Here is a 27,678-nt window from a genome sequence, read left to right on the forward strand (position 1 = left end):
AGTGCAGCAGTTTGAGTTGGCTTAATTGCTGCAGGGGTGCTGGGTGCTCTCCCCATATCCAGTTTTAACCAAAACTGGCATATACAGCCACCTAAATACCTTTAAATCTTCACCTTAGGAGTCTGAGACCACTGTGACTTTAACATCACATAATAGGTGGCAGTATGCAGGATCTTGCTTAGCTCTGCTTGTATTATATAAACCAGATGCAGTCTCAGTTCCCTTTAAAAATCCTTATATTGTTTATGTGTTGAAATTGGAATGTTGCTGCTGAATTTTCATACTTGGCACTCTTGAACCCATCAAGGCTGCCCCTTCATTTTTTTTTCCCTGTTCCAGTTGTTGCATCACTGTGGATGTTTATTGCCTATCCCTGAGTTCAATTGCTTCTTCTGATCTGTCTCTCATGCTGAGTTTCCCAGCCTACTTAAGTTTGAAGTTCCTACTCTCTGCCTCCTCCTCATATAAGTAGCAAGTCAACAACACAGTAATTATTTTAATGACCTAGGCAATAACAGTAAGAACCATTTATTTAAATGATGATAGAAGTTTCCTAAGTAAACAGATTAATAAGTTGTTTTTTTTTTTAAAAAAAAAGACCTGTGGAGATATAGTGTGTGCATTTATTATACATACACTAGTATTTGTCCCAAATATCAATATACAACTTAAAATTGTTTTGTAGAATTACAAACAATGTCAAACTCTCTGAATCTTATGTATCAGAAGGACACATTATTATATAATAATAATGTTGTAAACTAAGAATACATTTCTTAGTAAAACAGATGATTAATTATGAATGTTAGTTTTCATTGAATAAACACACATGCACTAAACCAGGCTGTTGATGAGAAATTTCTACACTTACGGAAAAATTTCTTGTAAGCAAACTTTATTTACTAGTCATGGCCTGGTTAAGAATGTTTGCATTTTCTAAGGCTATTTGACATTAAAGTGGTGAGTACCTTTACGAGGATGAGCCAGTGAGAACTGAAGTGTTCTGTGGGCTAAATGAAAGGAGTATTACAAAGCTGGCATGTGTGAGTTAGAGTCATGTAACTAAATTTGGATAAGAGGCATTAGTCCCACACCTTTATGAAATGCATCCTTTTGCCTATCACAGAAGAAAAATGTGTGTCTGATAAAAATTTTGAGTAAAAGTCATGATTTTTGTTTTTCTTCAAACTCATACTTAAAATAGTAATCTGTTGGTCAGATAGGAATCTTCAGCAGCTCAGTTTCATGAATGAGTTCTGCTACACATAGCTGCAGCTTTAGCATCCCCTGCAAGAATTTATAAAACATAGATTTTAAAATAAAAATGAGAAAAAAAGAAAACTACATTAATTTCCTGTATTATACGTACATTTGTAGACTGTATAACCATCTGAAAGCAATGCAAAATGTGGAGACATGGTAATATATATACTTTTTTTTTGTTTGTTTTTAGAACAAAGAGTTTAGTCTCAGACTTACCCTTTTTTGACTCCTATTGAAGTTTTTTTTATTATCTTATGATTTAGGATTCAAGTTGTATGTGAGGTGTTAATGAGTTACTGTGTGAGCTGTAAAGACATTAGCTTAAATGTCAAAACCATTTTTATTTTACATTTGGTATGAACTAAAAGCTTGCATGAAATAGGTTACCATGGATGAGCTGATATTTATAAATCTATTTTTAAACATAAATTATGCTAGGTAAACCCTCTGTGACTTGAACTGATTGCTCCACTCACATGTAGTGGTAGTACCTGGGAGTGTGTCTTCACTCTGTTGTCTTTTTTTCTTCCTGCAGAGCAGGAGCAATGTATGGATAGAACACTTCTAAACAGAATCCTGTAGTGTCTTCTCCAAAACCCTTGCATGCCAAAACAAACTCTTTTGGCTCATCTGCTTTTGGAAAGCAAATGGAAGTAAAAGATTTGGGGTTTTAATATTAAAATTATGTAACTTCTAGTAATACGAATGGTAATAAACTTCTAAACACATAAGGTGGTGGTATAGATTAATAAAAATTAGAGAGCTAAGGAGTTGCAAAGAAGTTGAGTATTTTAATTGAAGTGAGAGTTGGAGTTTATCCAGACAGATTTTTGTATAACGGGGGAGGTTTTGTTAAATACATCATTTTCACCTACATTGAATTCTTTTCTAGAAAATAGTCCCCATATAGAGAAGCTGACTTCTTAATCTAACTTTCTTTATTGTCATGTAAAAATGTCATCACTCTTACCTGACAAGAGACTTGCTCAAGGAATATTCTTCTCTGTAAGGAAGTGACCAGAACAGTCCCATACTTGTCCATCAGCATGTGTGGCTGCTGGATTGTGACCACTATTCCTACTCTGAGAAATACAGCTTGGCTCCAGGGAAGATGAGGTGCTGTGTGTGGCTCCTTGTAAATGTGCAGAAAACACAACACAAGCACCACATTTTAGAGCATAATAGGTAGTGTGTGTGTGGTGAGGGGATCCTCTCATCTGTCAACCTTTCTAGTCTCCTTCTGCTTCAGGCTGTAGGACAGAGCTGGGTTTGCATGTGACCCAGGCTGAGGTGGTATTTTCACCCAAATTGCTGTTCTCAGCATGGCAGCATATTTATCAAAACTTCTCTGCGGGAGACTTCTGCTGGTGGTAGTTGTAATTACTTTAGTACTTCTGAAGGAGAATTTCAGGCATCTGAGTTGAAGTACCTTTCTGTTACACTGGAAGATCTGAGCTGACTGTAGAAGGCCTAAGAAGAAAATTAGGAAGTGCTGCTTTTATAGCAATACTGTTTTTCCATACTTCTAGGTCATGACGGATTGCCTAGTATAGGCTGCAGGTAAGAGTGCTCCCTTTAAAGGCCCACTAAATAAAATAGAAGTTCAACCATTATTTGGAGAAAACAGGGCTGAGTTTAAAATTAGGTTTTGAAGATGTTGGAGTTAACAGGAAAGTTTCTTTACAACTGTTTTCTGGTTTCAGCCTTTTGCAAGGACAGGTTATCCCATTTTCTGTTCATGAGTGACTATGGCAGTGACTTTTGTATAATAAGTTTAGTGCTTTGTTCTGATCCAATCAGAAACATCCCAAAAAAGAAAGCCCAGAGAAATAGGGGAAGCTACAGTCAATACAGCAGGCTGGCCTATGCAGGAGAAAAGTCAGAAGTAGACAGATAAGCTCTTTGGAGTAATTGGGTTCACCTGTGGAAATGCTGACAAACCTCTTGTCTCTCTTTGTGAGCAATTGCCAGTTTCAAATCCATATCTCTTTCTCCCAGAGCCTTTCAGCTTCTTCTAATGGCCAAACCCCAGGCTGGAGGCAAGTCCCTTTCATAACTCTTTGGGTAAACTTTGCCTGGGAAGAGGGAGACTCAAACCAGCTGATGCTCCATGTGCGTGTCTGTCTGATACTACACACAAGTGTCTCTTTCGCACTATTCCTTTCTTTCTGTCTGTCTGACCTGGAAAATGAGACTTCTGACCCTTGAAATGCTGATAACCAGTTGACCTTGACTTTTTTTAAGATCTTGTGTAGCTGATGGACATTCCTAGAGGCTCTAGCTTCTCTAAAAGCTTGGCTGTGCCTGATGGGGACATGATTTGTGTTGTGGTGTGTAGTAGGATCCCACTTAGGAGCAGGGATGTGATGTTGTTACCCTCAGGAAGTAAGGAAGTTTATGGGGGTTGTCAGTCTTTGATCCTTTGTATAGTAACAGCTTTTGAAGTAGGCAGAAGTAGAGATGTTTTCCATCAGTAGTCCATCCAGAATTCCCCATTTATCCAAGTATGGATCCTCATTTTCTTCTGGTATTTGTTTTTTCATGTTGAGATGTGATACTTTGAGTAGGTGAAATCGAATTTAAATATGTTCAGAAAAGGAATGCACAAACAGGACAGAAAATAATTAGGTTGAGTAAGAAACTGTTCCACTTGTTATGAAACTATATGAAAGTATTTGGCTTACCAGGGTACAAAAATACTTGTAGAATTTGGGGCTGTGTTGGGAAAACACTGTTACATGTTCCTTCATGAGGAGGAAAAATCCACTATGCTCAATTAAGGTATCCTTTTAAAGTAAGGTCCTCTTCATTATGTGTTCCCTGAAGCAGCTGAACGCAGTAGCTGAAGTAATGCATTTGAGTGTATTGCTTTAAGAAGGCTTTCAGAAAACATGTTTTCCGAAATTTGTCCCATAGCTTTGTGAAAGTTAAAAACATTAGGGGCAAGGAGAACTACAGTCCATCATGTCAAGAGTGAGCTGCTGAGGTTTTTATCTGGCTTGGAGGCAGACGGGAGCTGTTAGCAGGGTTAGTGGTTGCAGGAGCGTAGGGCACAGGAGGGATGGACTGGAATGGTGCTCAGCAATCCATGTGGGCTCTCTCCTCTACAGTAAGACTTACCTTTCATTCTGTTTCACTTTTAATTTTGAGAAAGATAGTTTTGCTTTTCAGATGTGATTGATCTCACTGGAGATGATAAAGATGATCTTCAGAGGGCAATTGCCTTGAGTTTGGAGGAATCAAACAGGGCATTCAGGGAGACTGGAATAACAGATGAGGAACAAGCCATTAGCAGGTAAACAACCAACTTATATAAAGCAGAAATTAAATTAAAGAGTTGGAAATTGGCCTGTATTGCTTTTTTAAACTTCTAACAAATAATAACTTGTTTACTTTTACTTGTGCTACTGATATGCCTGGCTTCAGGATGCTGCTTTAATGTATTGTATGTTTTACACTGGAAAATAGTCTTTTATGTGTGGACTAGGATTTAATAATATGTTTCATATTTTTGTATTTCTTTAAATATGGAGGAAGTGGATGGAGGTAGAGAATGTGTGGTCATATTTAAATAGGATCTAAACCCAGAAGTTTCTCTTGTGTACCAGGTAAAAAACGACAAAACCAAAATATAAATTAAGAAGCTAATAAATATTTTGTCCTGTTTTTTACAGTGTTCATTTTACAATAACCTTTTCTTCCCACTTTGCTAAGGCTGAGGTTGAGGGAGTGAGTATTAATATTGTGACTTGAGGATACTAAGAGCAGCTGCTCTATTTTAGCAGATGGTTAATATTATTAACCTATTTAACAAGTAAGATTTATAGGCTTTGAGTGAAGTTCTGGGTTTCAAGTTTTATAAGTATAACTCAGTTTGGGTGTGATAAGAGTCTTTGAGCTAACTTTTGGTCAGATTTTATGATAGCTTTTTGTACAGTGTGTGTTTTTTGGTAATGTTGATACAATTATGAAATATTTGGGACTTGAACTAAGCCTGGGTGTAGGGTTGTGTGGGAGGGATGTTGTTTCTTTTTTTTCCATCTGTCACTGGCCTTGGGAAGAATGTTGAGTTTTTCATTTGTGGCTGGCCTTGTTCTAAGGGAAACAGGCAATGATTTGATCCGTGATAGGAGGTAAAGTACTACCTCCTTGTAAAAGACCAATTTTATAAAAAAAAAATTTAGGTGGGGGAGATTAACCACAATTATTCTTTTTCTCAGTTCATTGTGTTTTACAGGCTAAATGATTTATTAGAAAATTCCATCTCTTAGCATATGGATGTTTTATTGCTTTATTTGTATTACTTTATGAACAGTAATTTTCTTTTCCCTCTTGAAAAATAAATATGCTAATTGTGAGAATAAACATACCCCTCTGCCTCCCCATTTGTGATAAAAGTCGTCTTGTTATATGAATTTAAGATAGCATATTTTAGGAGGGAAGGGTGGAATTAAAGGGGTTTATATTATTATCAACGACTGGAAGAAAGATTTAAGGGGTTGTTTTTTTCTAAAACCTCAGTCTGTGCATGTGTACAAGAGGATGGTGGAAGTTCTGTCCAGTTTTTTTTCAGAAGGTCAGCTCTTGCATGTTCCTTTTTGAAGGGCAGAATTGCCATAATTACAGAGTTGTGATTTAGGCAGGCATTCAGAAAGATGGACCTATTTCTGGAGATGGAAAATTTTCTCCCTCATTTTCTTTACCCAAGCCTCAACTGCTTCTGCTGTGCTCAATTCTTGGGAACGTTGAAGATTTAGGATTTTTGCTGTAAACTTTGTTTTTCACTTTTGAAATTAAACCCCCCCTCCTTTGGTCCTACTTGCTTAGCCCATGGTATTATTAGTATTATAAATACTTAGTATTTATGTATTATAAATACTTTTTACTTAAATTACAGTGTATATTTTTCTGGCTGCAGAAAATAACAAAGGATGCCTTTTTTGTATTAACAAAGGCATCTAGACAATCTGTTTGGTTATTTGTAGAGAAAATGTTGGTCTTAGGAAATAGAGACTCGCATCTAATGGCAAAATTGCACAGAGTAACATGTGCAATGTCAAATGAAGAGCTTGTTGCAGGTCATATCCTCCTTGGTGTACTGCACCACATGTTCTGTGCTTGCTGGAGGATTCTTTGAATCATTTGTTGGACAAATTCGTTTCACAAAGCCATACAAAAATATTCACTGGAGGATCCATAGTATTCCATGGCACAAGGAAGGGAATGGGACTTTGCTTGTGAGTGGTGGCAGAGAAGAATGAGGATCTTGAAGGTTTTGGCAGCATTGAGACATTAGCTCAATTCAGTAATGCAGCAAGAAGCACCCTGAGCTGATGACAAACTATGTCAGTGTTGAACAGATATAGAAAGTTCAGAATTCTTGATCCAAACTGTTCAGTTTCCTTAAGGACAGAACTTAGACTGGTTTTATTACAAAAAGAAAAAAAACACACCCCACTTTGTAGTTAACACCCCACAGAAGAATGTTGGCATTCCAACAGAAAGTGCATGATCTTCGCAGAACTTCGCAAAACAAAGTAGAACACTGTGGTTGTAAACAAGTCAAGCTACAGCCATTTACTTTTGATTTTTCTAGATAAAACAAGAAGCAAAAATCAAATAGGAGGTCAGTAATAAGCAAATTTAAACTGGAAATGTTTCATTTTTAAAAATGTAGGCCATGTGCATATTTAAATAGTTTTTGCTGTGGTGGCTATTTTTTTCAAAGGTATTCGTAGTGGTTTGGAATCTAATTTGCACAGATTTTGTTAGGGTTTCCAAGGGAGAATTAATGGAATTTCTTGACTTGTGTAATTAATGTTGTAATGCACGTAGAATTTGTCTTCCTGAATGTAATTGCTTTAGACTACCTAATAAGGACAGATGTGATTACTGTGTAGGTGTTGAGAGAGTGCATCTGAAATGTCCGAGTGTCCGAGCTGAACATCTTGTACATGGAACGTTTAAAGTCTTTTCCTGTTTTGTCTTTAAATCTCCTAGAGAAATGTGCTTGATCAGTGTATTTCCTGTTGTGAAGAAGTTTCTCCTGTTTATATTACTTTTTTGTGGTTTGAAGTATGAAGCTGACAAAAGAGGGCTTCACTAGGGAAGCCAGTGAGATATTACTGGAAGGAGAAATCAGCTGTGCCTGTGATACTGCCCCTATAAAAATGAGTCCATGCTGTCGGTGCATAAAGGATGTGCACAGCCCCTGGGCTTTTTTCAAAATCAGGGTCACCAAAACTGCTTGGGACTCTGCACTGTGGTTAAGGCATTGTGTGTGTAGATCCAAGGTGGGGTTGTGGAATGTTGTAGAGTCAGGGATCCATTCCTGGATGTCCAGCTGTAAGACAGTCATAATAAAAATACCTTCCTATGCTCTTTTAGCTGCGTAACCTGACAGAGTGGGCTTTTCTGCAGCATGTTGAGTGGGCTTCCTTAGAATGTGGTTTGACTGAATCTTTGTGGCGTGCACTTGCCTTACTTCGGGGTTTTTGCTTTGGCTGGTGAACCCCCTGCAGTTCTGCAAAGATGCTTGGCTGTGCCCAGCTTGTTACAGAGAAATAAAACACTGCTTTCATGTCTCATGCCAAGCCTGGCATTAATTAACCCCTGGCTGCAGTGTTTCCCTCCAAACACAATTCCAGCCCTTGGAGGTAGGGAAGCTGTAGGTCCTGTGAGCGTGGGGGTTGTCAAACCCTGCACACAGCTAGCTGATGGCTCTGTGCTGGAGACGGTGCTGCTGTCCCCAAGGATCACCAAGTGGGGCTTCAGCTCTGTCATCAAGATTGCTAAATCTTGTAATAACTCTCTGGAAGGATGCTTGTTTTGTCAAGCAGTGTAAAATTCTTGATGCAGGTGATGTCCCAAATTTGTGATACCATGAATGTAAGACAGTAAGCATTTTATATGAGATATCCTCGCTGTGGTAGTAAATACAGTGCTGGTAAATACATTTATTTGTGTAGCATTCTAGCTGATGATTAGGTTCCCATTTGCTGTGCCTACTGCACTTTATTTCACTTTTCATTTTTGATTTAACTGCATCAACGGCTGTCATTATGTTGGAAAATTAATTCAGCATATAGAATGTGCAGTTACTACATGTGCTCTCTGAGGACAGATAATGTTATAAGTAGAATTAAGGAAAAAAATACCACGATGCCTTCAAAAGAAAATACTTTATTAACACATGGAAACATGTCTTAGGTCGAGCTAGAAGGGAGGAAATCCCTTATCTGCTAAAGAAACACAAATTCAAGTACAAAGAAATTTTAGTAGGTAATTAAGCTGATGAATGGTGATACTCATGGGGTCAGGGAACTGTTTCAGTTTGAGAGTATTTATATTTCTGAACTTGAATCTTGAAATACCTTGAAATATTCTTGGAACTTCTGGGAGGAACAAAAAAAGAGAAGCTTGGTTTTTTTACCTGAAACACTTGTGGTGTGAAGTAGGTATTGTAATCCTGTTACAACTTCATTTTAATTTATTCCAGTCTGTCAGTCTTCCTGTCAGTTTCAAAGGTCCCTTCAATTTAGTTTAAACAAGATTTTAAGCAATTCTACCTGCATGACAAATTATTTGAACTATGTATGACAGTCTTTTAATGTCTCCATTGACCAACTTTTGCTCTCAAAGCAGAGATACACAGGTCATACAACAATTTTGAAGGACTGTATTAGTGAAAAGGGAAATGAATTTGACTGTTTCTTTACATTTTGGGGTTTTCTTGGTAGGAAAAACTATCAGAAAAGACTTTTAGAACAGTCAGGGTCAGGTTCCATGCCTATGCTGTGTTTGAAGAGATGTCAGAACAGAAACTCTTAGTGGATTATATGCCTATCCTTTCAGTGCTGTTTAGAGGGTGGCATAAAAAATAAATTGATTAGTCCTTAGGAAACTACCAGACTTAGGTTCTTTCTGAGACAGATACAAAAGTAGTATTTGTATCAAATGGTCTCTTAAATTTAGAATGCCTCTCTTTTACTGTATTTTTTTTCCAAAATAAGTATCAATGACAAATTAGTGTGTTCCCCAGAACAGTTATCTGCAGTAAATTCATATGGTGCTTCATAGTTTTTGGTAAGATAGCTTTTCTTTCTTGGATAGGAACATAACTTGAAATAAAGATGTAGGTAGGAAATTGAGAGATTATGAGGAGGGGGGTTGTCTGTTTCTGTGTTTTTTCTAAGATGTTCAAACTTTATCCTTTAGGAGCTCCCTTTACAGACCAATCTAAACCTGCCTTTCTTTGGTGCTTAGTGACTCTAGAACTGAGAGGGGGCAACTCTTCATGCTGCTCAGACTGCTTAGATGCTTGTGATGCAGCCTGTGAAATCCTGTGCTTGGTGTTGGAGAGGAGCTCAGCCTTTTGTCTGAGAGTTGGACTGGATGTCTGGGGACAGTGACTACAGTGTCACTAGTGCCCACGCCACACTCTTGGATTATGAGTTAGAGCCACTGTTACATGACCTCAACACATCCATCTCCATCTTCCTGTTCAGAATACACATAACACAAATTATTTTAAGGTGTATTTTGTCACCAGGCTAAGCATACCTGTTGATACAGGGATAACGTATCAAATGAGGTTTGAGCTGTAGAGCTTCACACCCATCAGGTCTTACTGTCATGTGAAATACAGATATTCAGCATAAATCACACAGGAGCAGTTTCCGGCAAAGAAAGCGGTCATTGAAGCATACAATTAAAATGTTGGATGGCATTTGAAAAATTGCAGGGAGAGGTGTTTCCATAGCTCATAAAGTAATTACTTGCTGTGTAAAGGTATTAACACAGTTGCATAAGTTGCAAAGATGAAAACTAAGAAAACTGCCTTAGTTTTTGAAAATTGCTTTGCTAGCTTTGGCTTCCTGTCAATAAATGAAAGATTGGTGACTTTGTGCTTCGCATAGCAATAAAAGCATTTGAGGATGAAAGCACTGTACTATTAGGGCTGCCTAAAATATGTCCATCCTGTTTGAATCTGGTTCTTAAATAATTGATGACTTGTAGACATGGCTCTTGTATCCAGAGCTCTCACAGGAGATTCATGCACTTACCAATACTATTTTCCAAAGGGTAATGGAATTGCTGTAGCATAGCTAAAAGTAAAATAGCATTTTTGAAGACATGTTATTGCATATAATATAATTTATTGCATATATTGCTCAGCAACAATAAGTGAATGATGTCATTATGATGTCTGTATTGGTACCTGAATGTATTTTACTACTTAGTGGGGGGTTTTTTTGTTTTGTTTTTCTGGGGTCTTTGCTTTTTTCTCACATTTTTCCTCTCTTCTGTTCTCAAAGAGTTCTAGAAGCCAGTATTGCAGAAAATAAAGCGAGTTTAAAGAGGACGCACCCAGAGGTATGGAGTGACTCTCCAAACCCTTATGATCGAAAGCGGCAAGACAACTGCCCAGTAGGATTAAAGAATGTCGGCAACACGTGCTGGTTTAGTGCTGTCATTCAGGTAAGCACTCTTCAATTAGCTGTGTGTATTCTTCATTGTGTCTGTTGGGAGGTGAGTCAGCTCATTTTAAGTGAATAATTTAAAATAATCTCTTTTCCTGGGAAGTTTAGGCCACTGCATGAGATGTTTTTGTGCATTATTTATTTATTGCATCTCTTAATGTGTCTATCCCTAAGTCAGATTGAAATGTAGAAAGTGCTGGTAGCATATATAAGTGAAGCTTCAAAATGTTTCCTATTAATAAGTTGTTGAAGACAAGGAGTTGACTCTCTGAAGATACTGAGTGTATGCAGCTCATGCTGACATCAGTGACAGTTGTGTCTGCTACAGACTACCCTCCTCAGAATGAGGATGTGCACATAGCCTTCTTAAAAGTCAAGGAAGTCTCTGGATTAGTCTGTTGTTCCCATGGGAAACTTCAATAAACATCCTGACCCTTGCTGGGTCCAACACAGTGGGACACAAGCAAGCTAGATTTCTGAAGGGCATGAGGAACAGCTTCTTGGTATGAGCACTCATGGTTCAACTAGGGGTGATGCACAGCTGAATCTGCTGTTCCCCAAAAATGGAAGAACTGAAGGTGGAGTAATGTGGGTACTCTTGACTGCAGCAACCATGAGAGAGTAGAGTTCAGGATGCTGCTGGGAGCGAGAAAGGAATAACAGGACCCAGACCCCGTTCAGGAGAGCAGACTTTGTCTTCTTCCACAAGTTGGTTTGTGGGGTTCCATAGGTGGAAGTGCAGAGATGCTTAGGAAAGCTAACAGCATTCCCTGATTGTCAGAAGAGTCTGTTCTACTCTCAGGGAGCTCATAGCCAAGCTTCACTGCCAAGCAGGCAGCGTGCAGGATCTGGAAGCAGAGATGGGCTACTGAGAAGACTGGAAGTGTTGTCCAGGCATGAAGGAATGGTATTACTAAAGTGAAAGCTGACCTGAGTTGGTGCCTAAAAGGTTGTCTAAGGTAACAAGAAAAGGTTTTGATGTTATACTGGGCATAAAGGGCTGAGCGGGGAGAATGTTGCTGAATAGAGGAGGTGAGGTATTCAGTGCCTTGCTTTGCCTCAGTCTTTACCAGTGAGATCTGTCTGTAAGACCTCAGACCTGTACATAGTTGAGAGAACTCTGAACAAGGATTTGAGTGAGAGATTACTTGAGCCATACAAGTCCACAGGACCCACTGAGCTGCATCCAGTAGTGATGAGAGACAGTGGGAAGAAGTCTTAGCAAGGCAACTCTCTCTCATTTTTGCAAAGTCATGGAGAATAAAAGAGGTTTCTTGAGCCAGGCTTTTTAGAGCAGTGCATACTGGGAGTATGAGAGGCAATAGGAGTCATTGAGATAAGGAAGATTAAGCCTGAATTTAAAGAAGCATTTTTCCCATAAAGACAGGCAGGCAGTGGAGGTTGCCCAGAGTAGCTGTGCAGGGTTTGTCAAATCTTGGAAAGTTTTAAGATGCCTGAAAAAAAGCCCTGAGTAGTGTGGTCTGATCTCACAGGTCAGTAATGTGAGTAATGCTAGTTAGTTTAGTGCCCATCATCTTCTATACATTCCAGTGTTGCTTTCCACCATGTACCTCACTGTACACATAGCAGTTTTGAATATAGCTTTCTTCTTACATAGATAATAGAATATGATGTTTCTGTTTGTTCATGCTTGCCAACTTTTTAAGATGCCTGAAAAAAAGCCCTGAGTGAGGCTTGTTTCTATAACACTGCAAATCTCTTTACTGAGCAAACATGGTCGAAACTTGCTGTCCTTTTTCAATCACTTCTGAATTTTACTTTCCAGTGCAGAGTTGGTAAATTTGCAGTAACCTCCCTTCAGGCTGGAACAGAGGGTTGGCTCTTGTTCCTCTCTTAATTTTTGATTACCTTTTTGTTGGTACCTGGACTTTCCATCTCACCTCACTGGTGCTTAGTTAAAAGCTTTTGTTGAATGAATTCTTCCGAAGTGGCCCTGAAATCCCAGTAGACTGCATTAATTGGATTACTGTTATGCATGTTCTGCTTGACTTGGAGGTTTTTTGGTTTTGTTTGAGGTGGGTCATTTTGTATGTTGGTTTGGTTTTGTTTTTTTCTTTAATGGGAAGGATTTACTTACCTGCAGGTTCTGTTTAGGTTATGCTGTAGATAATGAAATTGAAAGAGTTCTTTAATTGTTCTATGACCCCACCCACCCCCACTTCCCACTGAAGTTCTTATGTTCTTGGGCTTCTTTTCTTCAGCATTTAGGAATCTAACAGGTATTTGAATTTTGTGTTCCTGGAGATCTTCTGATGTTTCCCTTGTTCGTCTCTCCTCCTTTCCTTATTCATTGCATGCATAGAGCTCTTTTTGCATTAGCAGAAACATCGTCCTAACAGAAGCAAACATTTTATTTCCATTAAGATCTTTATGGAGCTAATGTGACTTGGTGTTTTACCTTCTCTGTTGCATAATCAGATTTTATATTCCTAGCAGTTCCAAATCTAAAGGACTGATTTTGTGTGCATGTGCATTTCTGTTAAAGACTTTTTTATATAGAAAACTGAAAATCTTTAGATAAATGTTTTTATGGAAACTTGAATTTTTAATTTGTTAATCACAGAGATAAGAGCAGAGGGTAGAGAATGTAAAAACCTATGCTAGACCTATGATCTCATGTTATTTATACCCAGTGTGCAACTTTATACCTTGAAAACAGATTAGAAAGAGACCTAGCTAGTTCTTATGGTCACCAGCCATACTATTTGAAAATCTGTGGTGTCTGGAATCATAATGGCTTGATCCTAAAAGATAGTGAAACTTCTGGAGTTAGGTCTATGGAATGTAATTTAAGCAAACCATTGAAAGATTTATAACTTCAGTTGGTTGAAAATTTAGGTTGTTAATATTATCTGTCAGCCAGGAAGATTTATGTTTCAAGCAACCATCCCAGGAAATTTAATGCGTGTTAATTTAGAACATTAGCTAATACCATACTTATGTATCCACAGGGCAGATTGACTACTTGGGTTGCATTGACTATGTAGAAGTATTTTATTTGCTTTCTTTGGGAAGCTTTTGTAACCTGACACATCACATAGGTCAACAATATCTAAATGTTAACTACTGTCAGTCACAATGATATATTGTGTAATATAATCTAAAACTAAATTGCAAAGAAAGAAAAGTCATCCTTCTATTTAAGGCATGCTTGTTAAGGAAAAAAGAGATTTTGACATTGATGCTTTCCTTTTGCAATGTATGTTTTTTATAGGCACCAATTAACTGACTTAGTGAAATGCAGTCATAAATGGTTTGTGTATTTGCATTAGGAGTATGAAATTCCTGAAGATACGTTCATAGTGAGTGACAGCAAAGTCTAACGAGATTCAAACATCGCTGGAAATGTTGCCTTCACCCTGTATTTATTTGTGCTGTAGAGAAAATGGCACATGTGGAAGGCATCCTCTTCTGCACAGGAGAGGGGAGTCTCTCTTCAGAGAGCTCCAAAACAAAGTTTTGCTTTCAACAGTTACATTCAGTAGCGTTAGAGAGAACAGTAATATTTTTTTCACAGTGTAACTTCTAAAAATCTGCCTTGCTGTTGAGGACTTCTGATTTGATAATAACATGAATTTAAAACTGGGTCCCCAAGACAGTATGTCAGAACAAAATTGTATTAAATCATGTTCATTTCTTCCTTACCTGCCAAGAAATGAATCAAGTTCCTCAACCTTTTTCCTACCTCTTCTTGAACTTTTAATAAACCTGCATTTGGACGAGAGTTCACCCATGCATGATTTTCCTACTGTTTAGTTAGAAAAACATTTATAAAAGGACTCATAAATCTTGAAGCTTTAGAACATTTCTGTGTTGGTTGTTTGTTGGTTTTTATTTCTTAATTTTTTAAGATTCTCTTTATTGTAACTACAATCTTCTGGTCTTGAATTAGAATTTAAGACATCAAGTTCTTTAAAGAAACAAAACAGAAATATACCACTGTAAGTTTTTACTTTTCTGCAGTAGATTTTAATGGCCCCTTTATGAAAAGGTAACGTCACAGTTTTTCTTGGCTGTAAGAGTTTACATCCTGAAAATGGCTTAGAAATAATAAATTTATGGAGCCTGTGGAGTGGTTTCTTCATCCCATGCTGAGCACAAGTTAAGAGTTTTCAGAACATGGGACATAGAAAGCAAGTAAGGACAGGACATGGATGTGTTGTGGGAATCATGTCTTAGGCTTGCTGCTTGTGCAAGTTCTCCTCCAGATGTTTTGGTTTAAGACACTGCACCAGACAAACTTTATCTTTTGGAGTCCCAAGTGGGGTTCTGGTCATGTACAAGAAGTAATGTCCTGGCAGGACCTGCCCTGTGGAAAATGTGCCATGGGAAATGCCCAGATGGTTCAGAGGATGTCGCAGTGTGTCAGTGTAGATTTTTGTGGGAGAAGGAAAACGTGTGGGGAAATCAGTGAAAACTGTACTGTGAAAACTGGTTTCCTCTTTCTCCAGTGCCATTCCTCATATACCATGTGCACTCTTTCCCCCAGTCTCATGACTTCCAGAGGGCCAAGTTGCAGCTTCTCCTTTTACCAAAGGAGGTATCCCAACAGGACAGCTGGGGCTTGGCATCCCCACACGCTTTTCCCTGTGAGTCTGTCAGAGTCAGAAATTTTTTTTTCTTCAAAAGTGCATAGCTTGCCGAATGAAGTTAACAAGCATGAATCTCCAAGGGTGCTCTTTAACTTTTATTTTCAGGGTCCCTAACACCACTTCTGGAATTTTACTCTGTTGCATTGTGTTTGGGAGCAGCCTTCTTGTTTTCCTGATGTCATATATTTGGGGTTAGGATCTCCTTTGATCCTAGACTTCTAGTTCTGGGAAGAAATGAGCCAACTTGGTGGGTGAGAATCAAGCATTTTCTTCCCAGTTGGTAGCTCAGCTACTTGCCAATATTGTTCTTCTTTAAAGCAGCCTACCACAAGTGTCTAACTTTTACATTGTTTTATGTTTCTTATTTGTCATGACGAATGGAAAGGATTGTGATGGGTGATGTGGTAGTGCATTAATACCAAAAAGCCTAGGATTATATTATTAAATGTGCACATTTATACATTGTACATGAGTCCCTTGCTTCGCTGGGCATAGTGCAGCGTTGTAGGCTGAAGAACATTCAGTGTTCAATCCCCATATAACTTGAAATGGTCATTGATGGAATATTTTCTTTCCACTATTTTCACTGTGGAACAGCCTGCTGCAGGGTTTGGTGGGGGATATGATATCAACTGCTCTGTAGCGTTTCATGGGCAGAGCAATAATGATGTTTGAAATCTAGTTTCTTGCTTTCCATTGCTCTGTCACTACCTCTGTTCCTCTGAAAAGTGAACCTGTCCCTTCCAAATTCAGTCATCCTATGATTTTTGCTGACAGGGTATTCCTTTTTCCTACTTTTTGTGCTTCTGAGGTCTCTGGCTTCCTCAGGTTGCTTGTGTGATATTTCAAACTCTTACCTTACATTTAGTGATTTGTAATACCGCAAAATTTGTTGTGAAGGTGTGGAAAGCTTTAATGGATCATGACTTGTCATTTTGACTCGTAAATAGTTGCTCATTTAATTAAAAGAAAGGATACAGGATGCATTGTTTAGGTGTGTTATTTAAATTTACATCTCTTAATTTGGGCAAGAAGTTGAAAACTGTAACCATGTAAGGAAATGTTGGCTGTGATTTTTTTTGTCCTTTTTTTTTTCTTGCTTTGACCATGTAGTAGAGGAGTGGTTGGATGGCATTTCTTAGTATGTGCCAAGAGACAAGCATAAAGTGAATTCTTCTGGACACATATCATACTTAGCTGTCTTCTGAATTGTAGTAATGTTCTGAGTTTGTTGCTATAAACAAGTAAATGTTCTCTAAATGCAGGCTGGTAATTCCATGGTGAACTGTTTGTTTAAAGTGTTGACTTAACCCAAGCCTGCTGGAGGCCTTAGTTTGACTTTCGAGCTCAAACAGTATGCAAGCTGTTTTCCATCTTCCTTGTTGCACCTCAGCCTTCTGAAGACATGATAGCTTAAAACTGCAATTTATACCTAGGTTTTCAGCAGTTTGAAATGCTAAGTGTTTATTTACAAATAAAAATATCCTTTTAGAGGTACTTTCCAAAGCTTTTGAAACCTGGGATTGAATCTGTGATTCTCACTACCACTATACATGTAGGGTGGTTGTGCTGAAGTTCAGCCATCAGCCAGTGTCATATCTGTCTGTAAGAGTTTTTATTTCAGAGGGGAAGAGAAAAAGAAAACTCCTCTTCCTATACTTTCACAGTGAATTTGAACAGGAACCTGCTCAAGTTCCAGCTTTGAAGCTGATTTGCTCACTTCCATTCTGTCTTCCTTGCATGAAATTTTTTATAGAATGCGAGAGAAGCTTTTGACTGTGCCAAATCCTCAGTGTATAAAGAGGCACAAAACTATGTTTTGGGTGACTTCCTAATTTTTTTAATGCCTGTTATTAGTCTCTGTTCTGGAAAAAGGATTTACCACTTAGCAGGAATAAGACACAAACAGGTGGAGTGGGAGACAACTGCAGAGTAAGTTATAAGCAGGAGCAGGGTAGAAGGGAGCATTGTGCTCAGCAGCGTAATTGGTGCAGTATCAACAAGCAACCACTTTATGGACTTTGTTGTGAGAGAAAGTACTTTAAAGAATATGAACCAAAAAAGGAAAAATTATCAAAAAATAGGAAAAGTCTGGAGAGAGAAGTGATTCTCCCAAACCAAAGAATGGCCTGGGCTGGAGGGGATCTTAAAGATTATCTGTTTCCAACCCCCTGCCATGGAGTGGGGGGTTGGAAACAGATACTAAACATTAGACCAGGTTGCTCAGAGGTCCATCCAGCCAGGCCCTGAACACTTCAAGGGATGGGACCTGTGCCAGTGCATCATCATCTTCACAATAAAGAATGTCTTCCTAATATCTGATCTAAACCTGCTCTGTGAGTCTGAATCCATTCCCTCTTGTCCTCTCACTCCAGGATAGTCTCTCTTTCCTGTAGGCTCACTTCAGGTATTGGAAAGCCACAATTTAGGTCACCCTGAAGCCTTCTCTTCTTCAGGCTGAACAATCCCAATTCTCTCAAGATCTAGGGATATAGAGTCCAAAAGGCTTGCAAGTTGGTGAGAACTGGACTCAGCTGTCAGCTGCTCATGTTTTTGCAATATGGAGCTTTGGACACTAATATTCAATCAGAGGCATGCAAGAGTATTAAATCACTATTTTGTGCAATATTTAAGAGTACTTTGAACCTTAGCACTTCAAATATTGATAACTAGTAAATTTTAAATTCTTAATTCTATTGGAGGAAACATGGCAATGCACACAGATCGGACCATATATTCAATAGCTCTATTTTTCTTTGAATTATTAACATGAATCAAATGTTAACCCTAATAATACTCAATCCACCCCACTAAAACTGGCTCTATATACCTTAAACCACCAAAATTGTTTATAAAATGAAGTAAGAACATAAATCTGATTTGTCATGTTGGTAGAGGCAAACTATTTAAAATAATATGCTTTATGACATAGGGCTACATTTTTGTGTTTCATTATTAGAACAGTAATGATGTTTCACTATTTAAGATTGCTCTCTGCTTGTTACACAAAACAAAGGTAGATATGGTCTTGCCTTTGTGGCTTTAAAGAAAAAAATGAAATAAATAAATAAATGTCAAACTGAAGTGCATAAAAGGCCGCAGATGACTAAATGAGGAAAATTTAGTCATCTAACAAACACAGGGTGTTGTGCTGTGCTAATACATGTGAGTTTTCAACTTTTACAAGATCATGTTTTAGCTAAATGCCAGTACCAAAAGGAATTTGTTTAGGCGCTGTATAGGAATGCATGCTTTTCTTTTTCCTTGCCAAGAGTTGCTTTTCAAGCTCTCCTGGTAACATATATTTAGTTTTTGAGTTCCTTCCTTCTGTCCTGTCTTCTCTCTGTCCTTCCAAGCTTAACCTTTGCAAATTCATTGGGAAGCTCTCTGCCTGTTCATGGTCTTATGAACTTCAGGTTTTCATGCAAACTTATATAAAGGTGATGCATTTTAAAAATGCACAGTTCCTGTGGACTTTTTTTGCCTTTATCTTGGTTTTTTTTTTTGTTTTCAGTCCTGGAAACAAATACAGAATTGGTAGTCAAAGAGAGCCAAATGTTTTGATCAATCTGTTAGTGAAACAGCTGGTTTTAGTTCCCAATGCTTACAAGCTTGCACGAGTCCACCAAGAGCCTGTCTGAAGCTCTCTGCAGCAGTTTGTTGGGTCATATTGTACCTAGACTCAGAAGCAGTGTTTTCCTACTCTCTAAGTGTTATTGGTGTCAGTAACTTTATTAATTGTAGGACTCTTCTGCTGGCTTTTAATGACCTGTGTTGCATGCCAGGCATTTATAAGTTTAATATACTGACTAATTTATATTGTTGCAGCACTAATTCTGTTTATATTCTGCATCACTGTTCTTGAGTGTTAAGAATTAATTTTTTACTCAGTCAACCCAAACTTTGGCAAGGTCCTTATGTTTAATAATCCTAGACTTTAAGGGGGGAAAAAGGGGTAAGCAGAGTGTTTTAAGGGAACCCCAGACAACTTACATTCAGAAATTGTGTTTGAACACAATATAAGTAAACATTACTCATGAAAATGAATGTTTTAGTATCTTACAGTATAGAAACTACAACTCTACCTAGTTCTTTCTGGTATGACTGAAAATACATCATAACCACCTATAGCAGGGAAAGCCACAATGTCTTGTATTCATTATTCAGTATTGTTAGTGTGAATGCCTTAAACTGAGACTGGATTTCTGGTCTTCTGTATTCTGTTCTGACAGAATACAAGGCAGTGTATAAAAATATGTTTAAGTTCATGGCAATTTGAATTGGTATAACTTCGCTTGGCTCAGTCAAGTTTCCAGATGACAGCTTTTAGATGGTTTAAATGCACTGGGGAAAAAACCCACAAACCCACCTTGTAGAGAGTTTTTCTTTCGTGCATAAGTTTTGCATACTCTAGTCAACTGTAAAGGTATTTGATCAAGGACAGTAGATGTGAAGTATCCACCTTTTAGATGCAGCTTGTTTTCTTGCACTGGGACTCTTACACCTTCAGTGTAGCTGAAGCCAAGTGGGTAAGAGGTGAGGTACTGCTCCATGCAGTGTGTTTGGAAAGCAAATGTGCTTGGAGCTTTAGGCTAGGGCCAGTGTGTGACACTGGGGCCAGGGACAGTCTCTGCTTTGTCTCTTGGTGGGTGCAGAAGAGCAGCCTCTGCCTCATGGGCCACTTACCCTGGGTGCAGGGACAGAAGTTGGCTCAGAAAACTGGAAAGTGTTTTGCCTCACCCCTTTCTGGCCTCTGGGGTGCTTGGCCTTGGGAGGTCTCTGCTGGGCTCCTTTTTATCTCCTTACATCAGGAAGAACTGCAGGTTCCTCACTGAGATACTTCATGCACTAAAACAGTTGGTTTCAGGCATTTGTTTACATTTACACTGGGAAATTATCTTTTTTAAATGAAGGTAGAAGTTTCCTTAAGTTGATTTAGCTCTCTATAGGAGAGCTACAGCATGACACTGTCCTGTGTGCATTAGTGGTGTTAGCAGCAGATAAACTGTGAGGGTTCTGCTGTATCTCACAACAGCCATGCACATTGTAAGCTTTTCTGGCAAGAAGTTTAACAACTAAACATCTTGCATAAGAAATTTTGAATAGTACAAGGCTGAAGAAGAAAAGAGCAAATCGGACAATCCTCTTAATTACTCTCAGGAGATTGCACAGATGGGTTTGTTCAGGTCAGTCAGAAAGCATGGAATTATGATCAGTAGACTTCTGAATTTAAGTAACTGAATTTTTATGAAAAAACTTGTTGGATTGAATGCCAGGCAAAAATGCTTGAGTACAGTTTTCTGTATATAATTTGTGTGTTTGTATTATGAAATTGGCCTGCTCAGATGCTTGGCACTTTGATGGCACTTGGATTAGTTATGGAGAGAATTCAGCCTTTGGACATGATATTTCAGCAGCTGGTTTATTTTGTACATAAAACATTGCTATGTTTTGCTTGCTGAAGAGCCCACCAGTGGAATGCTGTTACATCATGAGACATAACTTCAATTAGTATCAGCTTCTAGACTGACACTTGAATTAAATATTAACATTTTCTGTCCTTTGAGTAAGTAAACAAAGGACTCTGTTTTAATCTCCCTTCTCTGCAAGGATGGATTAAAGGGGAACAGCAAAATAAGAAAAAAGTTTTGACTTCTCAGTTGTCTACCTTGATTCAGCAAGGTCAGAGAGATCTTTTATTGGCTGATGTTTTGGATACTTTTTAAATCTAAAAAGAAGTGTAACAATGGTAGCCTCTTTGTTTTCTTAGGGATGCTGTATACTGTGGGGTATGGGAAAAGGTTAGACTCTGTACAGGCTCTTTCACAAGGAGAATCAGGAACATGGCAGTATTTTACAACCTTTCTAAATTACTGGAATAAGTGTAAAGCCTCTTCACAATTTGTGTTTCACTTATTTGGCACTGTGATGTTAAAAACCTGTTAAACTGATGTGATCTGTGACTTAAGTCTTTACATAGGTAGGACAAGTTCTGGGATCAAAGTCTATTGCTGGGGTAAGCAAACTCTGCCTTTCCAAAACAAATAGCTAAGATATGTGATGGAGTGGGAGGAGAGTTAATTATAGATTGTAAACCAAACAAAATACAAATAGCAAGGCACATCTTTCCTGTGCTTCTCTGATGAGCATGTTTAAGGTACTTCAGATCTTTCAGATCCTCCTACCTTGTCTTCATCAGAATGCTCTTCTGTAATGAAGTGATTTTTAGTTAAGATGCTTTTTGTCTGTACAGAAAAGCAGTGCTACAGTTCCACAAGTTCTGAGACCTCCAGTTCTCAGCCCAATGCACTGGGCCTTTACTGTTTACAGCCCAGAGTCATCTTGCTCTTGTACTCTCTTGGCTCCAGGCACTGTGGAGTTCTTTGCCTGCAGACACTTGTTTTCATGTCCTAGACAGACAGACAGACACCTGTCTATTCATGTCTCCATAAAATGGGAATGTTATCAGTCCCTTACCTGCTAAGTTGTATAACCCAATTTCCTTACTGTAGTGTGCATCCTTCAGATCTTGTAGGAATGGGAAGAGAGGACAGAATGCAAAATGTTCAGCTAATGCAAGTGGAATTAGGTTGCACATGCAGAGATGTACTCTCTGTGCACTGAGGAATAGATGATAGAGGGCCTACAAGATAACTTTTAGAATGCAAAATGTTCAGCTAATGCAAGTGGAATTAGGTTGCACATGCAGAGATGTACTCTGTGCACTGAGGAGTAGATGATAGAGGGCCTACAAGATAAATTTTAAATGCTAAACCATGTTTCATGTCACTTTGAAAACTGACAGTTATACAATTCATAAAATTCTTGTTGTAAAATGTAATTTGCCTATTATGTAAAATTATTGTTCCTTTTATGTGATTAAGTGCAGAGATATTTTTTATTACGCTGTTTTCTTGGCAAAAGTAATTGTCTTCTGGTGTAAATGTGTTTAGCAATACTTTGCCTTCTGAAACAAAACATTGCATATGTTTGACGCTTCATTTGTTTTGCTAAAGCTTATTTGGAAGAATTTTGTATAGTTTGTAAGTGCTTAAAGATTTTCTTAATTTTTTTTTTCTTTTCAGTCATTATTTAACCTACTGGAGTTTCGAAGACTAGTTTTGAATTTCAATCCTCCTGCAAATGCTCAAGATTTACCCCGAAACCAAAAGGTAAAATGACAAGCTGATTTCCTCTCATAGCTGATGAGGGCATTTCTGTCTTGTACTTGAATTTTGCACTGTTCTCTAGCTCGTATCAGCGTGGGTTTTAGAGGTGCCAGTTAACAGTTCTCTCAGCTTCCTGTTGTGGATCTTGCGTAAATGGCATCAGCCTCTCAGCAGAGTATAGGGCAGGGTGCTGAGAGAGGCAGAGCATTTCTCATGTGAGTGTAGCTTGTCTAAGCAAATGTATTTTATTCCTGTTCCCTCCCACTCATGATCTGACATTGAGCTTTCATTTATTAGCTTGTCTCTTCTGTCTTTTTCAGGAGATGATTATAAGTATAAATTTTCTCATGCTTATCCTGGTACTCATATAGGATTGGGGAGGGGAATACCTTGGTTTAGGTTTCTTGTGGCTCCAGACTGGCAAGGGGAAATGATCCTGGAGTGGGGGACAAGATCAGGTTTTCTTCCTTCATGGACCTCCTTTGAGGACAGATGCAGTGGAGGCCCTGTGGTTTCTATGCTATGAAATGGGAAGGTAGAAATGGAAAAGGAGGTGGCTTTATGAAGATGTTTGTTGCCTGATTTTTACCAGAGATTTATAGAGCAATGAATTTTTGCATACCCCAAAATTAGAATGACTTAGGTTGAAAAGAACCTTAAAGATTAACTGCTTCCAGCCCCCGTGCCATGGACAGGCACATCTTCCACTAGATCAGGTTGCTCAGAGCTCCATCCAAGCTGGCTTTGAACACTCCCAGGGATGGCATATCCACAGCTTCTCTGGACAGCCTGTGCCAGGGCCTCACCACCCTCACAGTAAATTGAAGTGTTGCCTGTTGCCCCTTTCTGTCAGATTTAAAGAAGCAAGTGTGTTGTCAGCCTGTTCTTAGTTGTTTGTCCCTTCAGGATTCTTTGGAATGTTCACTATCAAAAGTAAGAGCTGTAATTAGAGAAGCAAAAGAAAGCAGACAAAGAGAAGACAGTGTCCATTTTCTAAACCTCTGGGTATGTTCCATAAAAGGGAAGTTGAATGTTCAGTCAGGCCTGGATAATTTCTCTCCTGCCCTACCCCCTTCTTTCCTCACCACATTCAAAGTGCAAGAGATCACTTTTTTTGGTTGGAAGGCATATTTGCATTAGGTCATGAGATAGTGTGAAAAGAAAACATGGGTAGTGTTCCCAACACAAGGTAAGGATGGGGCAGCATATTTTAATAAGAAAGATCAGTCATGCTTTACAAATAGTTGTACTAAATTTTTTAATGTTTATTTTTAGATTGACTTTCTGCTCAGTGTTTAATTTTTCATCATGTAATTTGTTTTAGTAATATCCTTCAGTACTCGGAAATTCTATGTTCATTTTTCAGCATGTTAAAAGCAATTGGCATCTAAAAAGTGGTATGAAATAGCTGATAACAAGCTGTTGGCTTCATAAACATCTTGCCCAGGCACTGACGATTGCAGCCAAATGCCTTTAGCCATTCCAAAGTGCTCTATTTTAGAAATTCTGACCATGACAGACAATAAGTTTGTGTGAAATGGTGTGACACCAGACAAATGCATGGATTTGGGCAGAAACCTTGCTTTCTGCAGGCCCGCTAGAAAGAATCTCTGGCAGTAGTTTGTGTCCTCTCCTTCCTTAACTTACATTCCAGAATGAAGTAGCATTATTACTTGGTGTACTCATCTGTCTTATCTACAGCTGAAAAAGGATTGAGAAGAGTTTAGGATAAGGGATTGCTGCACTAGTTGGAATTTAGAGAGATAGAAGACGTAAGCATGCATGCCCCCAAATATGGTGCCTTTATTTCTTTGTAAGTGAAGACAATTAGAGGCAAATTGATTCAGAGTTGTAATATAAGTTACCAGTTGACAGTAGAAAAAAAAGTAAAGCCCTGGAATTTACTTCCGACTGCTTACTTATTTTAAAACTATTTTGCCTCAGTTTTGGTTTTGTTTTTATTTTTATTCCAATATTAATTACCATATGTGACTGACATTCTCCAGGATCAAATTTCTTTGCTAATAAAGGATTATGTTTTAATAATCCCAGATTTTGAATACTTGGGTTTACATCCTGTTGTTCTTCCAGTTGGTGGGAATTAGCGTTTAATGCTGGAGTCATGACAATCTCTTGATTTAGAATGAAAGCATGTGGTTGTACTTCAGGGAATATTGCAGAGCAGGGTGTTTGGTTTTTTCCCATCAATATATTGAATCCAAATGCTAAGAATAATTTGGCATGTATCTTTTTAAACCAAAAGTCATTGGTATAAATTTTTACTTCAAAAAAACCCCCAACAAACAACAGTCCCACCCTATTTGTCTCAGCTAATTAGGCTTTGATTTTCTGGATTTGGGCATACGCTTAAAATCTTCAATTTGATCTTGCTCTTTTTAATTTGAAAATATTTTGTCTTCCTTGGTTTCTTTCTGTAAAACAAATGCAGTTCTCTGTAGTTACTGCAGCTTCTTTGCTGTCCCAATTCTCTTGCCTCTTGCTGTCACATGAACAGATCTTTTTGCTGTACATACTGAGACCAGCTAAATATTTGGCCTCGGTGATATCTTCAGGAAGCATTTTATTATCAGAGGAAAGGGGTTACTGCACTCCAGGTTAGCACATCCTTCCACCTGTTCTGATATTATTGTAATATTATCATTATGTCACTCTCCTGGCAAACTGATTTGCCACAGTGAATGTTTGCCATGTATTAAATATGTAGACTGCTTTAAATATATATATATATAAGAAGTTATTCTGACATGTATTAAGAAATTATTTATGCAGGCAGGATAAAATGGAGAATTTCTTAGATTATGAAGTGTCCATACAGTGCTTAGTTAAAAACTTATTTTCATCTTTTTTTGTGTTGGTGCATGTACAGGATGCTTTAGAGGTGAGAGCTGTACTGTGATCACTTTATCAGTTCTTTGTTTTGATGTGCAAGTCCTTTTGTGGAACTCAATACCTTATCTTAGGGATTGGCCCATGTTATTTTGAAGATTTTAGGGATTTTTCTGGTCAAGCATTATGTCTAATGCATTAAATTGAGGTTTTCCAAAAGCAGCAAGTATTTCCCTAGTTTTAGAAAACTTTGGTAGCCTTGGTAGATATTTGTTCTGAGTAATCCTACTTACATTGGTAGGCAGTTTTCAAGCTAAGGCTACAAGTACAGCTAAAATGCAGCCAACATTGTAGTGTAAATTCGGGTAATGCAGTAATGTACTATGTACATTATAATGATGCCTATGTTCTTCAGATTCAATAAAAAGAGTATTCTGTGTTTAATAATTTATTTTTATAGGAACTATTACTGGTATTGAAGCATCTTTATAAAATTTATCTAAAAATTGAAATTCCATTTGTTTTAATAGAACACTTCAAGAAATCAGCAAGAAAGATACAACTTCTGCAGTTTGTTTCCCTCTTTTGTTGTTATATTGTGCTTTAAGTATCTAAATGGGAGACTGTTTTGTTCTTGAATTAGGAGGATTTGATGCTGAATTAGGATGGCACTTGAAGTGTAGCCTTTTCTGTGAACAGTGTTTATAACTGGCAGGTATTTTGCAAGGTGGACTAGAAGAGCAAGTTAAATTCAGAGATTTACATGACTAAAGTGTTTCCTAGGTATTATGTGGAACACATGGAATTCACTGTGCACTTTTGAAATCTGATGTAAACCATATTCTACATACAAAAAGCTTTATGCCTCCTGTATTGACACAGGAGTGACTAAACAAGTCTGCTGTCTGATGAGCATGTGAAGTAGTTTGTCATCAAGTCATTCCAGTTTGACCAGTATCAGACATCTGTCTCTGAATGATGCTTTGTTCTAAATACAAGTGGATATTACACAGGGTTTAATTTCACAAGTATTTGCCAACTATCTACTCAGGAGTAGATATCCAATCTCCACAGCGCTGGTAACCTGTGATTTAATCTTTGGTATTTGTGTTTCAGTTTATTTGTTTTTCATCATGCAGGCAGAAAGTATTTCTTCTCTTCTGGAAACCAGCAAAAAAATGCCATAGTCACATGAACTGTACTTCAAAATTGGGTTGGAAGGAGAGCAGGCTATTTCACTTGTGTCGAGAGAAATAATAAAGGTTAATGTAGACCTTAGGAGTTTAGTCTTTGGTAAAAATTAAGCTTAAAAAAAGTGCCAAGTAGTGTGTAGGCTCACAAGAAATTATTCTAGCGGTACAGAGGAATACTAATTTCAATAAAAGAATGCATATTGTTGCAGGGTATTACTTAAGGCTTTGGAAGTCTCAAGAGAAACATTTCTGTCCTAAATGCCACTCTGCTTGTCCAGTTGTCAATGCAGGCCCACTTCACAACAAACAGTATAATCTAGATATGATTTCAGGGAACCTCTGATTTAGGAAAAGAAATTTTCTTCCCAGAGAACTGCATTATTTTGTAACATTGACAAGTAATAGGCATTACCTTGGTAGTACTGCAAGTAGCCTTCTATATCATTATAACATTACTCAGGTTATTGGGTAACATTTCTGTTCAGTAGATTTCAGTTATCACTTTGTTAAATATTTTTATTCTTCACATACAGGAGCATAGGAATCTGCCTTTCATGCGTGAATTGAGGTACCTGTTTGCACTTCTAGTTGGTTCAAAGAGAAAATATGTTGATCCATCAAGAGCAGTTGAAATCCTTAAAGATGCTTTTAAATCAAATGATTCCCAACAGGTAAGTTCCATGTATTTTCAATCAATTTTATGCATGTTTTTATATAGTTATATTGTAATAGGAAATACTTACCATAGACAACAGAATTTCAAAATGTCCACAGAAAAGCAACTTCTGATTATCACAGTCTTCGAACTCATTTGATTTCTTGTTACATTTATTAGAAAGATGTAAAAAAAATTCCAGACAACGGGACTATTTTATTCAATACACTTTCTTCCTATTATTTTAGAAATGGACTAATAGTGCAACATTCTTGCTTTTAGGATGTAGTTTATCTTCTAAGTCTGGGGGTTTTTGAAATACTATTCTGATCTAACAGTACACCCAGGGCTGTACTGTTAATGTACGATGTCATTATACTGCTTGTTTAGATACTGGTTTGGGAGATCTAAATATTCATATTCAGGATTATTGCCCATATCTTAATGTGCGTATTC

The 27,678-nt window shown here is 37.9% G+C and overlaps 1 protein-coding gene across 7 annotated transcripts in view; it reads left to right on the top strand.

Annotated features, from left to right (window-relative positions):
- USP25 (ubiquitin specific peptidase 25) overlaps positions 1 to 27,678 on the top strand; it is a 67,411-nt gene that overhangs the window by 5,766 nt on the left and 33,967 nt on the right. For 6 of the 7 annotated variants that reach the window (XM_039713177.1, XM_039713181.1, XM_039713182.1 and 3 more), the window contains exons 3-6: positions 4,435 to 4,558; positions 10,581 to 10,743; positions 22,444 to 22,530; positions 27,101 to 27,238. In XM_039713177.1, coding sequence (XP_039569111.1) covers positions 27,122 to 27,238 — 117 coding nt within the window. In that variant the 5' untranslated portion in view covers positions 4,435 to 4,558; positions 10,581 to 10,743; positions 22,444 to 22,530; positions 27,101 to 27,121. The remainder of the gene's footprint in view (positions 1 to 4,434; positions 4,559 to 10,580; positions 10,744 to 22,443; positions 22,531 to 27,100; positions 27,239 to 27,678) is intronic. The other variant, XM_039713184.1, reaches the window with a different exon arrangement.

Source organism: Passer montanus, unplaced genomic scaffold (genome assembly GCF_014805655.1).
Source record: "Passer montanus isolate IOZ18808 unplaced genomic scaffold, ASM1480565v1 scaffold28, whole genome shotgun sequence".
Classification (NCBI taxonomy): Eukaryota; Metazoa; Chordata; class Aves; order Passeriformes; family Passeridae; genus Passer; species Passer montanus.